The sequence below is a fragment of the Bos taurus genome, chromosome 25 (assembly GCF_002263795.3).
Source record: "Bos taurus isolate L1 Dominette 01449 registration number 42190680 breed Hereford chromosome 25, ARS-UCD2.0, whole genome shotgun sequence".
Taxonomy (NCBI): domain Eukaryota; kingdom Metazoa; phylum Chordata; class Mammalia; order Artiodactyla; family Bovidae; genus Bos; species Bos taurus.
In genome coordinates, this window is record NC_037352.1 from 420,821 (window position 1) to 434,160 (window position 13,340).

General features: G+C 54.3%; 1 protein-coding gene across 1 annotated transcript in view; it reads left to right on the forward strand.

The window, feature by feature from the left end:
• RAB11FIP3 (RAB11 family interacting protein 3) overlaps positions 1-13,340 on the forward strand; it is a 60,330-nt gene that overhangs the window by 15,849 nt on the left and 31,141 nt on the right. The window contains exon 2 of the mRNA XM_003587805.6: positions 12,396-12,489. Within this exon, the coding sequence (XP_003587853.2) occupies positions 12,396-12,489 (94 nt within the window). The remainder of the gene's footprint in view (positions 1-12,395; positions 12,490-13,340) is intronic.

The following is a 13,340-nucleotide window of genomic DNA, read 5'->3' on the forward strand; positions in this document are numbered from 1 at the left end:
TGTCTGCTCTGCTGCCATCCAGTGACCAGGGCGGAGTGGGGTGTGAGGGTTCAGTTCAGTTCAGTTCAGTCGCTCAGTCGTGTCCGACTCTTTGCGACCCCATGAATCGCAGCACGCCAGGCCTCCCTGTCCATCACCAACTCCCGGAGTTCACTCAGACTCACGTCCATCGAGTCCGTGATGCCATCCAGCCATCTCATCCTCTGTCATCCCCTTCTCCTCCTGCCCCCAATCCCTCCCAGCATCAGAGTCTTTTCCAATGAGTCAACTCTTCCCATCAGGTGGCCAAAGTACTGGAGTTTCAGCTTTCGCATCATTCCTTCCAAAGAAATCCCAGGGCTGATCTCCTTTAGAATGGACTGGTTGGATCTCCTTGCAGTCCAAGGGACTCTCAAGAGTCTTCTCCAACACCACAGTCCAAAAGCATCAATTCTTCGGCCCTCAGCCTTCTTCACAGTCCAACTCTCACATCCATACATGACCACAGGAAAAACCATAGCCTTGATTAGCCGGACCTTTGTTGGCAAAGTAATGTCTCTGCTTTTGAATATGGTATCTAGGTTGGTCGTAACTTTTCTTCCAAGGAGTAAGCGTCTTTTAATTTCATGGCTGCAGTCACCATCTGCAGTGATTTTGGAGCCCAAAAAAATAAAGTCTGACACTGTTTCCACTGTTTCCCCATCTATTTCCCATGAAGTGATGGGACCAGATGCCGTGATCTTCGTTTTCTGAATGTTGAGCTTTAAGCCAACCTTTTCACTCTCCTCTTTCACTTTCATCAAGAGGCTTTTTAGTTCCTCTTCACTTTTTGCCATAAGGATGGTGTCATCTGCATATCTGAGGTTACTGATATTTCTCCCGGCAATCTTGATTCCAGCTTGTGTTTCTTCCAGTCCAGCGTTTCTCATGATGTACTCTGCATGTAAGTTAAATAAGCAGGGTGACAATATACAGCCTTGACGTACTCCTTTTCCTATTTGGAACCATTCTGTTGTTCCATGTCCAGTTCTAATTGTTGCTTCCTGACCTGCATACAGATTTCTCAAGAGGCAGGTCAGGTGGTCTTGTATTCCCATCTCTTTCAGAATTTCCCACAGTTTATTGTGATCCACACAGTCAAAGGCTTTAGCATAGTCAATAAAGCAGAAATAGATGTTTTTCTGGAACTCTCTTGCTTTTTCTAATCTAGGTCAGCAGGTGATTTGGTTTAGCCTTTCTCACCTGTGTTTCGTATGTGTGTGAAAGTCTCCATGTGTTGACAAAGTCCATAAATATGAACTTGGGCTCTTGGCAGCTTAGAAGATTCCACTGTGTTGCTGTGCTGTGGTCAGTGACGTTTGGGAGAGAAGCCACTGTACCCCCAGCCACCACGTTCACTTTGCGTGTACCTGACTCCTAAAGGAGACCGAGTTTTGTGCTGGCAAAGTGGAGGTTCCTACTTTGCAGTTGGAGTCGCAGCCATTTGAGGAGGTTCACCTGGGCTTGCTGTGTATTCCAGGGCTCTGCCGTAGTTGAGGAGGTTCACCCGGGCTCGCTGTGTATTCCAGGGCTCTGCCGTAGTTGAGGAGGTTCACCCGGGCTCGCTGTGTATTCCAGGGCTCTGCCGTAGTTGAGGAGGTTCACCCGGGCTCGCTGTGTATTCCAGGGCTTTGCCGTAGGGTCCAGAGCAGGTCCCGAAGGGAGGAGCAGACGGTCCCTGGCTGCGCTTCCGGAAACGCCTCCCTGTTTCTCCAGGACATCCCTGCGGGCGATGGTGGCCAGCGGGAGTCATGCATGAGACCTCAGGAAAGCAGCAGGGTTGAGGCTCCCGGGGGCGGGGGTGTGAAGAGGGGGTGTGGAGGCCAGAGGCTGGGGCCTGGCGAGACACCCGCCTGCTCCAGGCCTCTGTCCAGGGGAGGGTCTGGCGTTGCCCGTCCACAGGTGCTGTGAGCAGTGACTAGGTCAGGTGTGGTCCTGACCAGGGGCAGGGAGGGCGGCTGCTCTGCAGGTGCGATGCACAGGCTTCTCACTGCAGGGGCTTCAGTAGTCGCAGCGCATTGGCTCAGTTGCTCCGCGGCATGTGGGATCGTCTCAGATCAGGGGTCGAACCTGCATCTTCTGCATTGGCAGGTGGATTCTTTACCGCCTGAGCCACCAGGGAAGCCCCGGTTTATTCTTGCTTGCTCTTTTCTTCTTTTGAGGTGACCTTTGTTGTGAGGTGAAGGGTCGAGAGGGGAGCGTTCCTGGTGGAGCCTAGCCCAGGGAGAGGCCTGCGCGGGAGGATGGGGGGTGCTTGAGGGGACGCCGAGCCGTGACCGTGAAGGGGGCTGGGCCGGGGCTCGAGGGGCTGCAGCCACTTTGAGATGCCTTTAGTGCGGGCACGAGGGTTGGGGGGAGGTGCCAGGGAGTTTATGTGAGCAGGGTCGGGAATGAGACTGGCGCGTCCAGAAGGTGGTTGGGGGTGCAGAGGACAAGGGTGGATGGGGAGGCCCACGGTGGGCCAGGCCATGGACCCCGCGGTGCTCGAGGGGTGGAGTGGGGGAGGCGGGGGTGAGAAGAGGCCGCTGGGGGCAGAGATGTGCCCGCCCCCACTGAAGGGTACAGCCGTGCCCTTGGGTGTCAGGCCGGGCTGCAGGGGAGGTCTGAGGGGTCAGCAGGTAGAAGCCCGTCCCAGAGCCCAGCTCCAGGATTGAGTCCGGGGCGTCACCTCGCGGGAGTGGCCCTGGCGGATGACCCTCTGCAGCATCCTGCGCCCCGGCTTGTCCGTGCTGCCAGCCAGCCGAGCCCCCATCCTTCCATCGTCCCCCCAGGCCCACCGGCCTCTGCCCCTCTGTTGGCCAGTGTGCTTGCCCAGGCCGGGTCAGAGTGAGGGGCGCTCAGGGAGACACTGAGGGGCACCCAGTTTGAATTAAACCGGTTACCCCCGGGAGTCTTTGTCGCTCTTTTTCGTGTGGAGGCCCCGCTGTCCGCCGAGGAGCCGCAGCCGCCCGCGTGGTGCAGGAGCGCCCGGTCCTCCCGGCCAGCCCTGCTTTCCCGGGACAGCACCCAGGCAGTCGGGAGGAGACCCCTTGCTGGGCCGTCGGGGAGCAGCTGAGGCTAAAGCAGGGCGAGCACAGGGCTGTGCTTCTGGCTGCGTCTGTGGGGCTGGAGGGACCCTCTGGGCTCCGCCACTGCTTCTCAGGCTGGGGCAGGGGCCGCCCCCTCCGCCTTCCTTCGCCCCTCTCCTTTTTCCGCTCATTTGCGGTTGTGTTGCATTCCAGCTTGAATTAAAGCTGGAATGAAGCTGGGTGGGTTGGTCTACTTTACTAAAATCCGGGACTGACTTTTTGCTGTGGCAAACAAAAGGCCCTTTTATGAGACAGTCTGTCCTTATCACCGTTGATTCACTGGCTGGTGAGGAGAGAAGGGCCTCAGTCGCCAGACATGTTCCTCTCGGTGATTTTATTTTTAAAAACCGCCTTCGAGGAGCCTGCCCTCTGAGGAGTTTTGAGAGAAGCACTGCTTCTTGGGCCTTAATCCCCATTTGGAGGAACATTTGGTTTTCTCTTTCGCGCTGAGAACTTTCTCGTGGGAGGGGTCTTCGCATTTGTGACGCCTGAAGCAAGAACCTGTTCTCAGGTTGGTATTGCCCTTAAAGCAGTAGCAAGATAATGTTCATTTACATAAATGAAAACATGCAAATAAAGGAGAAAACAAAAATCCTATCTGGCGTTGTGAATCATTTCAACCTTCCAGGCTTTAAAGCATTGTTTCTATGAGAGAGAGAAATACTAATAAAACCAGAGTCACAATTGACTTACAATTTTAAGTCAGTCTGTTTTATTGGAATCTCAGTGTCAGTAGACTTGCTTCCAACGTGGTTTTAGTGCCTATTTTTTGACCACATGATTGAATGTTCTAAACTTATTCGATTAATCCTGTCTTTAGTATTTTAGGTTTTCATTTTTCTGCTTTTATAAGCTTTCTCCTAGCTGAATCTTCCTGTGCAGTCTTTGTTATGTCTTTAAGTTTAAAGTCTTAAGAATGGAATCGCTGGGGAGACGTGTATATATCTTAAACTATTTTTTAGATTTTTTTTTTGCAGTATCTTCTAAACAAGTATTACCAATCTGATGTAGGAACAGTGGTGTATCAGCATAGTTTCCCCGCAGAAGTATATCTGACCTGATGTTTCTCTTACTGAAAGTGTTAATGACAGTAGTTTCGTCTTTGGAGTGTGTCCTCTGTGTCACAGTGAGGGCTGGCTGGCCTCTGTGATGTTTCTCTTACTGAAAGTGTTAATGACAGTAGTTTCGTCTTTGGAGTGTGTCCTCTGTGTCACAGTGAGGGCTGGCTGGCCTCTGTGATGTTTCTCTTACTGAAAGTGTTAATGACAGTAGTTTCGTCTTTGGAGTGTGTCCTCTGTGTCACAGTGAGGGCTGGCTGGCCTCTGTTCCGTAACCCGTGAAGTGGGTGCCTGTGGAGCTGTAAGATGTTATGAGTTTACGTCTGTAGAGTTCCTTTGCTTTGTAGTATTAGCCCTTCTTGTTTCAGGTGGACCCATCAGTCTGTATCTTTAAGGGATAAATACTGTCTTTGTTTTGGTTTAGCATTCTGCGTTTAAAGAGCAAAGTGCTGAAGATGAAGACAGAAGTGAACTGGATGATAGTGGACAGAATGAGAGCCTGAAGAATTTCATTTTGTGCTGACTTAGTCGAATGATCTCTTGATAATTTAAAAAAAAAAAAAAAAAAACTGTGATAATCATGGTAATCATGGCCATTAGGCCAGTTCTACAGTTAGCTTTTTTCAGCTCCAAGACTTAATGGCCAGCATTTTAGAGCTCCTGGAGTTTTTCAGTCCTCTCAAGACTTCTCCTCGGTCAGGTCACAGTCTAGGAGTCACTTTTAGGTTTAAAGAAATCTCAAAACAGAACAGGACTACTGAGACCCCACCGCAGCCTGCATGGGCATGGCTGTCCCTGGGCTGGTCTGGGGATGGGGAGTGCGTGCTGGAGGCCTTGTCCCTGTCAGGTGCTGGACCAGAGGCCCGAGTCCCCGTGACCGTCGGCCCCTGTGCTGGGTTTCCCACAGGGAAATGGTTCTGCCAGGAGAGCCGAGGGCCTCAGAGCAGAGCCTGGCTTCTCCTCGACACTTGTCCACTTCCTCCCAGCGGTGCACCATCCTGGGCTGGGTACAGGCTCCATGGTGGACGGGCAGCCTGGTCCACAGGACGAGTGCGCCTGGAAGCCTCTCCGGGAATGTGTTCTCCTGGAGGAGTCGGGGGCTCAGGTAGAAACCCCCAGTGTGGGGAGAGGAGAAATTTACTAGCAAATCATATTGTTTCTGCTACAGATGTGCAGACATGCATGCGTGTTAAGTCACTTTAGTCGTGTCCAACTCTTTGTGACCTGCCAGGCTCCTTTGTCCATGTGATTCTCCAAGCAAGAATACTGGAGCGGGTTGCCATGCCCTCCTCCTGGATCTTCCTGACCCAGGGATCGAACCCATGTCTCTTAAGTCTCCTGCACTGGCAGGCAGGTTCTTTACCACTGAGCCACCTGGGAGCCTCCTGTCATGTGGGTTCTGTCACAGCTGGAGGCTTGTGAGAGCGTCCTGTCGCTGCCCTTCTGAAGGTGGAGGAGCGGGAGCAGGAAATGCCTGTGGAAAGTGACGGCTCCGTGAAGCCGCTGTTCCCAGGTCAGTGTGGGCGCAGCCACAGAATCTGCCCCACTGCACTGGTTCCAGTTCCGTGGCTCGGTGATCCTGTGTTACTTGAGCTGCCCTGCGCGGCCTGAAGTTCTGCGCAGCTTCTGCTCCTGTGAGTCCTCACCTGGGCTGGAGGCCAGGGCTGCTCCCCTTCCTCTTCCCTCCAGGGTCCACTTGCTGACGAGCCCCCTTCAGCTGTAGCCTGGTCTCCTCCTGCGCCTGGGCGCGTGCCAGGATGTCAGACGGATGTCTCAGACTCATGCCACCACGGTGTCCCCAGCTTAGTAATAGTCCCCACCGTCCAGTGACTCAGGCCAGAACCTCTCTCTCTCACCCGACATCTGGTCCACCCTGCACCCGGCTGGCTCTGTGGTCAGGACGCATTCAGCGTCCCGCCAGGTCTTGGGCTCACCTGTGGCTCTGCCGGGACTGTGGCTCAGACGGCACTGTCCTGGCAAATGCTGCGGCCCCCGTGCTCAGAGCTCTCCTGAGGAGGAGAAGGAGGGCCCTGGCCTCCTTCCTGGCACGGGCCCCTCACTCGCCCTGGCCATCCCTGAGCGCCCCGAGGCGCCCTGTGCGCTGGCTCGACCCTGCAAGCCCCGTGGCCTCTACCTGGGCTCTGCCCAGCCATGCCCTCTGCCCAGCCTTGCCCTGGGGCTTGGCGTCCTCCACCGTGCTCGTTCACACGGTGGGCACAGTCCAGTTCCTGGTGGCTGTGGGGCTGAGATCCCCAGCGGTTGGCAGGTAGTTGGCAGGCAGTGGCCTTGGGTCCCAGCGGCCACCCTCAGGTCCAGCCACGTGGCCCTCACCACCCAGCGGCTTCCTTCTTGTGGCTAGCTGCCTGCAACAGGGAACGCATGGGACTGTCGCATTGCATTCCCAAGCCCTCTCAGGACCCTGTCCCCACAGTGTCCGGTCCTGGAGCCAGGTCTCTGCCCGGGGCATCTGTGTTCAGGCCCCCCACTGAGCCACTCTGGCTTGTTGGCTCTTTAGTGACCATTTTTATGTATAAACGGATGGTCAAGGACTCAGAGACCAAGAACAGAAAAGCAGAAGGCTCCTGAAGGGAATAGGGTCAGTGCAAAGAGCAGAAGAAAACTTGGAAAATGACACGAGTTATATTGTCAGATTAAATAAAGTATCGCATTCAGAGAACTGGAACACACCCTCCGAAGTTAAAAATGGAATAAAAGCGTTTTTTTTTAGTAAGAAATTAGAAGCAAAGATCAAGTCAAGAATACCTGGCAGAAGGTTCTTCAAAAGGCAAAGAGACTAGGAGATGAAAGGTGAGGGGAGAGGGAAGGGTCCGCGGGACTGACTGGTGTCGTTGGACCTGAGGAGCCAGGCTGAGCACACGGACCACCTCCAGGTGGCAGGCTCTTCCTGTGAGTGGAAAGTGTCCCTAGCCAGCTCGGTGCATCCTGTCAGCAGAGAGCAGGAGGTGAGAACAGCCTCCGCCCAAAGCGTTAGGGCAGGCAGGCTACTGAGGGTGAGGGGCGGGGGCTCAGGGTGCACCGCACACTCTGCTCGCGCCGCCCTGAGGTGAGGGGCGCTGAGAGGAGGGCGCGGGCGAGGGGACCCGAGGAGACCGAGGTGCGGGCGGGCCTGGGGATCTGACGGAGCAGTAGGTGTGCAGATGCTGGAGGCAGGGAACCGAGGAGACTAAGTGGGGAGGAGATTGGGGAGGAGATTAGGTACGGAAGGCAGTGGGGCCGTTGAAACGCGTCTGGAGAGCGGGAAATATTGACATTGTCCCGGATGTGAGCGCTGCAGAGGGCCTGGCTGGACTTGGGGTGGGGCCGGCGGGTGTGGCATTCACATTTTTTGACCACAGGAGGCTGAGGTGCAGCGTGTACACCTGACAAGCCAGGAAGCGCCTCCAGGAGCACACTAGTTTCACATGAAGGCAGTGACCCCCAAAATAAACTGTGGGGAGAACAGAGACAGGGGCTTCTGGACAGAGTAGGGTGGGCGGGCGGGAGGGAGGCAGGTCTGCCCGGCCCCAGCGTACAGCCCTGTGCCTGCCAAGCTGTGTACCTGTGCACACCTGCGCCTGATAACTGTCCGTTGCTTCTCCACCTCCTTAGTCTCAGGCCTGGATTAGGGGTCCAGAGGTGTCCTGTAAGGAATGACGCCTCCCCTTCTGTTTTGTGTAGAGAGCTGCCGGTTAGGCCAGAGGGCACGCTGCCCCTCACATGGCCGGGAGCAGGGCCTGGTCGTCCCTGGTCAGAGGAGAGCCGAGTGGGGGACCCTTTGGTAGCCTCTTGGGGGGGCCCACAGCACCGCTCCTGGGGGCTGATATGCAGGGTTGAATGGGAGGCCTTTGTTTCCAGTGGTGCCCCCTCTTCGCCCTGATTAACGGGGTGCATGAGAGGAGCAGATGTATCCTCTGCTACGCCTGTAAATGGTTGTATCTTTTCAGCATGTTTGCATAAAGGTCGACTGTTTTCCCAAGTGTTCTCACATGCGTTTTAATATTTTATTGTCTTTAAAATTACACAGAGACAGCTCTATGGATATACTAGAAACCACTGAATTGTACCCTTTAAGTTGGTGAATTGTATGTCTGTAAAGCTGTTAACAGATACAATGTGGTCAGGACGGCTGCGTCCCCTGAAGCGGCTGGAGATGCCCCTGCCCCGGAGCCCGACCTCCGTGACCACCTCGCACACCAGGAAGATCCTCTTGGTGTTGAGCTGGGCGGACAGCGAGCTCTCAGAGCCTCGGTGATGACAGATGCAGGGGCAGCAGCTTCCGAGGCCCCTGTCCTGGAGTGTGTCGAGAGGAGCCGCCGGTGGATGATTTCAGCTGGGCACTGAGTGGCCGCCCTCCGTCCACGGTGGACACGACTTGCGACATTGCGGCATTCGCGTCTATGCACAGACGCCTCTCAAGGGCATGAGGAATGACCTTTCTATCTGAGACCAGCACCATGCTTCCCTTCCAGAATTTTCTAAGCCCTCCCCCTTAAACCAGGGGTGGTTAGTTGGTTCATAAGAGGTGATCTAGGGTCACCCCTCCAGCTGCAGAGGCAGGTGGCCTCCAGGTACCTCCGGGTGCAACTTGGGCGGCTCAGAGGCGTTCTGGGCAGCGGGGAGAGCCGCTGTGTGCACGCAGCTGCTCCGGAGATGCCCCTGGAGAGACGGTCATTCTCAATGGGTGGACATTACGGTCATTCTCAGTGGATGGACATCTGGGCTGTCTCCATAGGCCATCACCCATCAGGCGTCTGTAACCCTTCATGTATGAGTGCATTTGTCTGCTCTCATTTCTCTTGAGCATACCTAGAAGTGAAATGGCTGGATGGTGTGTAGGAGTCGGCTGACCTGAGGAATCTCCAGAGTTTTCCAAACTGGCTGTGAAATTTTCCAGTCGCAGCGGCCTTCCTCCACACCCTGCAGACACCTGGAGTGCGTGTGCAGCCGTCTTACGTTCTGGCCATACAGACACACGTGAACCTCGTTGCAGTGGGATTTACATTCCCTAATGGTGTTGAGACCTGAATCGACTGAAACTTGTTTTACGGTCCAGCCTGCACTGTGTCTTGAGAAGTTCCATGTGCACTTGGAAGGATTCTGCTTTTGCAGGCTGGAGTGTTGTCAGTGTTAGTTGAGGTTGAGCTGCTTCTGGTAAGACGGCTGTTCTGTCAGTGTTACGATTCAGGGACAGCAGTAACCAGAGGGGCAGGAGAGAGGGCGGAGCTTCCCAGTGCTTCTGTGGCTGGAGGGAGCAGTGAGTGGGGAAGATGACCTGGTGTCCTCTCCTGAGATTCTGTCTGCATAGGGCTTCCCAGGCGGCGTATGGTAAAGAGCTCACCGGCCAATTCAGGGGACGTGAGAGACTCAGGTCCGATCCCTGAGTGGGGAAGATCCCCTGGAGGCAGGCACAGCATTCACAGGCACAGCACTCCAGTATTCTTGCCTGGAGAATCCCATGGACAGTGGAGCTTGGCAAGCTACAGTCCATGGGGTCGCACAGAGTCAGACATGACTGAAGGGACTTAGCACGCACACATGTCTGCACAGCTGTAGCAGAAGCAGTATGATTTGCCAGTAAATTTCTCATGTTAGAAGAACCACGTGGGAGCCAGTCTGTCTGCCTACAGCTGGGTGCAAAGTAGCATTCTCTTGTGGATGTTTCTATGGCTTCCCATGTCTGTTTGCCCAGGGAGGTGCTGGGTGGCTTGGATAGGGTGTACGTCACTGGGCTTGGTTTTCTGTCTCTTATGTGCAGAAAGGGCAGGTTCTTAATTTCCAGGCCTGTTTTTGTTTTTTCCCCTGAAACCTCCAAATGGAGGACTTTGGCCTTGGAGAATTGGAACCATCCCCCAAATCATCAGCCCCATGGATATTGATTTATCCTCCAGATTTTGAAGAAAAGTAAAGTGGACTTCAGAAAATGCCTGCTTCAACTCAACAGGGGCTTATTCTAACATGGTAAATAATTAACATTTGTTTTAAAAGCACTGGTTAATGTTTCCTAAGGAAAATCTTGGTACTTTGTGTCCAGTTGTAGCTTCATGGTTGAAATTCTTAGGAATCCTAAAGCAGATTGGCACTGGTGGATTTCAGGCCCCCAGCAAGGCGCTGCCCAGACATCAAGGCCTGAGTGAGCTACTGAGTGGGGACTCAGACACCGTGGTTTCAGGAAGTCACCTGCTGAGTGGACTTCCAGGCCACCATTTCAGGGACACGTGGGCCCTATGGTGGAGGGATGGTGGGGGATCCTGGGCTGCGGGTCAGTTGGCTCGAGCTGGTCCCCGCCCTGCAGGTCAACAGGGGGGAGAAGGCTGAACGTGGCAGAGCCCCCAGCCTGCCCTGTGCAGAATGGTGTTTGTGGTGGCGTGGGCGGGTGGGTTCAGCACACCGGATGCCCTCCCGGCCTGCACCCTCCCTGAGGGTGCCCTGTCCCTGGGCAGCCCCGTGTGGTCCGAGGTCCACTCTCTCCCTGGCTGACCAACTCCGCCTTCCCACGCTGTCCTCCCCCATCTTTCCTCTCTCTTTCTTGCTCGTCTTCTCCTTTTCTTTCTTATTTTCATTTGGGAGAGTTCAGTAGAGAGAGCTGTGTGGTGCCTCCCTGGTGCCCCCGCCCCCACCCCCACCCCACGTGTAACCACATGTGTGCCTTAGTCTCAGGATAGCGCAGTAAGTGTGTATCAAAAAGCAGTGCACTTGGGAAAATTACTGAAATGCCATTGTCTTACCTGTAAAGATTAACCACCGTTCCTTAACATCATCAAGTATTCAGTCAGTATTCAGTGTCTTGGATCAGTCAGTATTCAAGTTTGTAATTATTTTTTAAATGAGAGTAAAATTTTTTAAAATTAGAGGTCAGATGCAAGAAGTCCCCGAGTGGTGGGGCAGGTCAGTGTGTCTCCTGAGTCTCCTAGTGAGTCTTCTCCTCTTGAAGACAGCAAGTCCCCTGTTTGTCAGGGTCCCTGGATTGGGTTTTGCTGGTCACACCCCCTGTAGTGTTGGCATGTGTGGCTTTGATCATAGTTGTTCAGACACTAAGTTGTGTCCAGCTCTTTGTGACCCCATGGACTGCAGCATGCCTGTCTTCCCTGTCCTTCACCATCTCCTGGAGTTTGTTCAAACTCCTGTCCATTGAGTCAGTGATGCCATCCAACCATCTCGTCCTCTGTCATCCCCTTCTCCTCCCGCCTTCAGTCTTTCCCAGCATCAGGTCTTTTCCAAGGAGTTGGCTCTTCACATCAGGTGGCCAAAGTATAAATCACTTGTTTTTTGCATATTCAAAGGGTTTCTTCCCTTTTCCTTTAAAGTCTAAGAAATATACCGGAGTAAGTCTTAGGTGAGGCGTTTAGGGTTGGGAGTTGATACTTGTAGGTACCCAGTATATTCTCTCGATCTGCACCTGAAACATGGTAACTCCACTTCAATAAAAATAATAATATAATAAAGTAAAATCTCAAGGAAAAAACAATTATGTCGTTAAAAGCTATTTTTTAATTCTAGGGAACTTTTCCTAAGTATGGTTTTGTCTTGTTTATTTCGGCTGCTCTGGGTCCTCGCTGTGGCCTGTGGACGTCTCTCTAGCAGCAGCCCTCCGGCTTAGTTGCCCTGAGGCGTGTGGGATCTTAGTTGCTGGACCAGGGATCAAACTTGTGTTCCCCGAATTAAAAGTTAGATTCTCAACCACTGGAGCAGCAGGAAAGTCCCAGTCTGTCTGATGAATTTTTCCTGGAAGATAATTGATTGGCAGTGTTGTCTAATGGTGTGTTTTAAAAAGCAAAAGTATTAAATTTTGATGAAATCCAGTTTATACTTCGAAACAAACTTGCCTTCTTTTAGGGGACTTTCATTCTCTGGAGTGTCACGTGTGCATCATCCTGCTTCTTTGTCATTTCTGATGTCCGCCGTCTGCTTGCTGGGGTCCCTTTACCGAGGTGTCTGCTGGGAGGCCTGTGGCAGCGCTGGCCTCTGCTGTGTGATTGGCTGCAGTTGTGCTGGGACGGCAGTGCACCCAGGAAGCGCGGCGGCGGCCTGCGCGCGGGGTCTCGGGCTGCGGGTCGTGGTCCTGGGCCCTGTTGGCGGCGCCTGCCCAGAGGAGGCCCAGGCCCTGGCTGGAGCTGTGGCTGGCAGTCCTGTCAGAGTACCAGACGGCCCGACTCCTCAGCGCCGCCCCTCGTAAGCTGGCTGCTCCTCTGAGCGTGGGGACGGCCACATGCAGAGTGACAGCTCGGGTAACCTGCTCGCTTGGCTGTTGCAGGTGACGGACCTCACGAGGTACTTGGATCCCAGTGGGCTCGGCGTGATTAGCTTCGAAGACTTCTACCGGGGGATTGAGGCGATCAGGAATGGAGGTGAGTTGCCCACCCCTTCCTCGTTCCCTCCCCTCTGCCTCCCTGTTAGCGACCCCCAGTCCCAGCTCCCCTGCTGAGCTTCAGGCCCCCGCCCCCATCTTTGCCCCTCATGGCCCGCCCTCCAGGGTCCCCTGGCTCAGCTACTCATCCGTGGTGTTGGACATGCGTCTGCTGCCCCCGGAAGTCTTTATGGAAACCAAACATACAAAAACATCGCAAGACCCACAGTGAACACCCCCCACCATGTATTTGCTGTCCGCAGTCTGCAGGCAGCGTCGCATGTCCACCTGTCCACCTGTCCATCTCTTTGTTTCAGTGGGATGGGTTTTAGGTCAGTTCACCACCACGCACTCCCCCAGTCACCGGGTCCTGTGTGTGTCATTACCCAGAGTTTGGTAGTGGTTTGCAGTCTCCTTTGGGGTACAAATTCTCCTTTAGAGAAGTGCACAGATCTTCAGTGAGCCCTTCTGTGAATGGTGACATCCTCCCACGGGGGGTGCAGACCCCTGCTCAGAGCTTTCCCCGCCCCCGGACAATTCTCTGCCAGCCTGCTGAGACCCTGCCCTCCTGCCTCGCCTCCTCAGCTGGTCTCCATCAGCACACGTCAGCCTGGCCGCTGTGGGCTTCTCATAAACACACCGTCAGCTGTGCTGCAGCGTCGGCTTTACCCACCTGTAACGCTCGCTACCCACAGGTGCTGCTGCATGTCAGGGCTCCCTAGTGTGAGCTGTGCTCGCTTGTGTGCCTAGGTGCTTTACCTGTCCACCCCCAGGCAGTGGCAGCAGTCTGTCTCCAGTGTCTGCCCCCCACGTGATGGGCAACAGTCTCTGCAGTGTGGGGCCCTGATAATG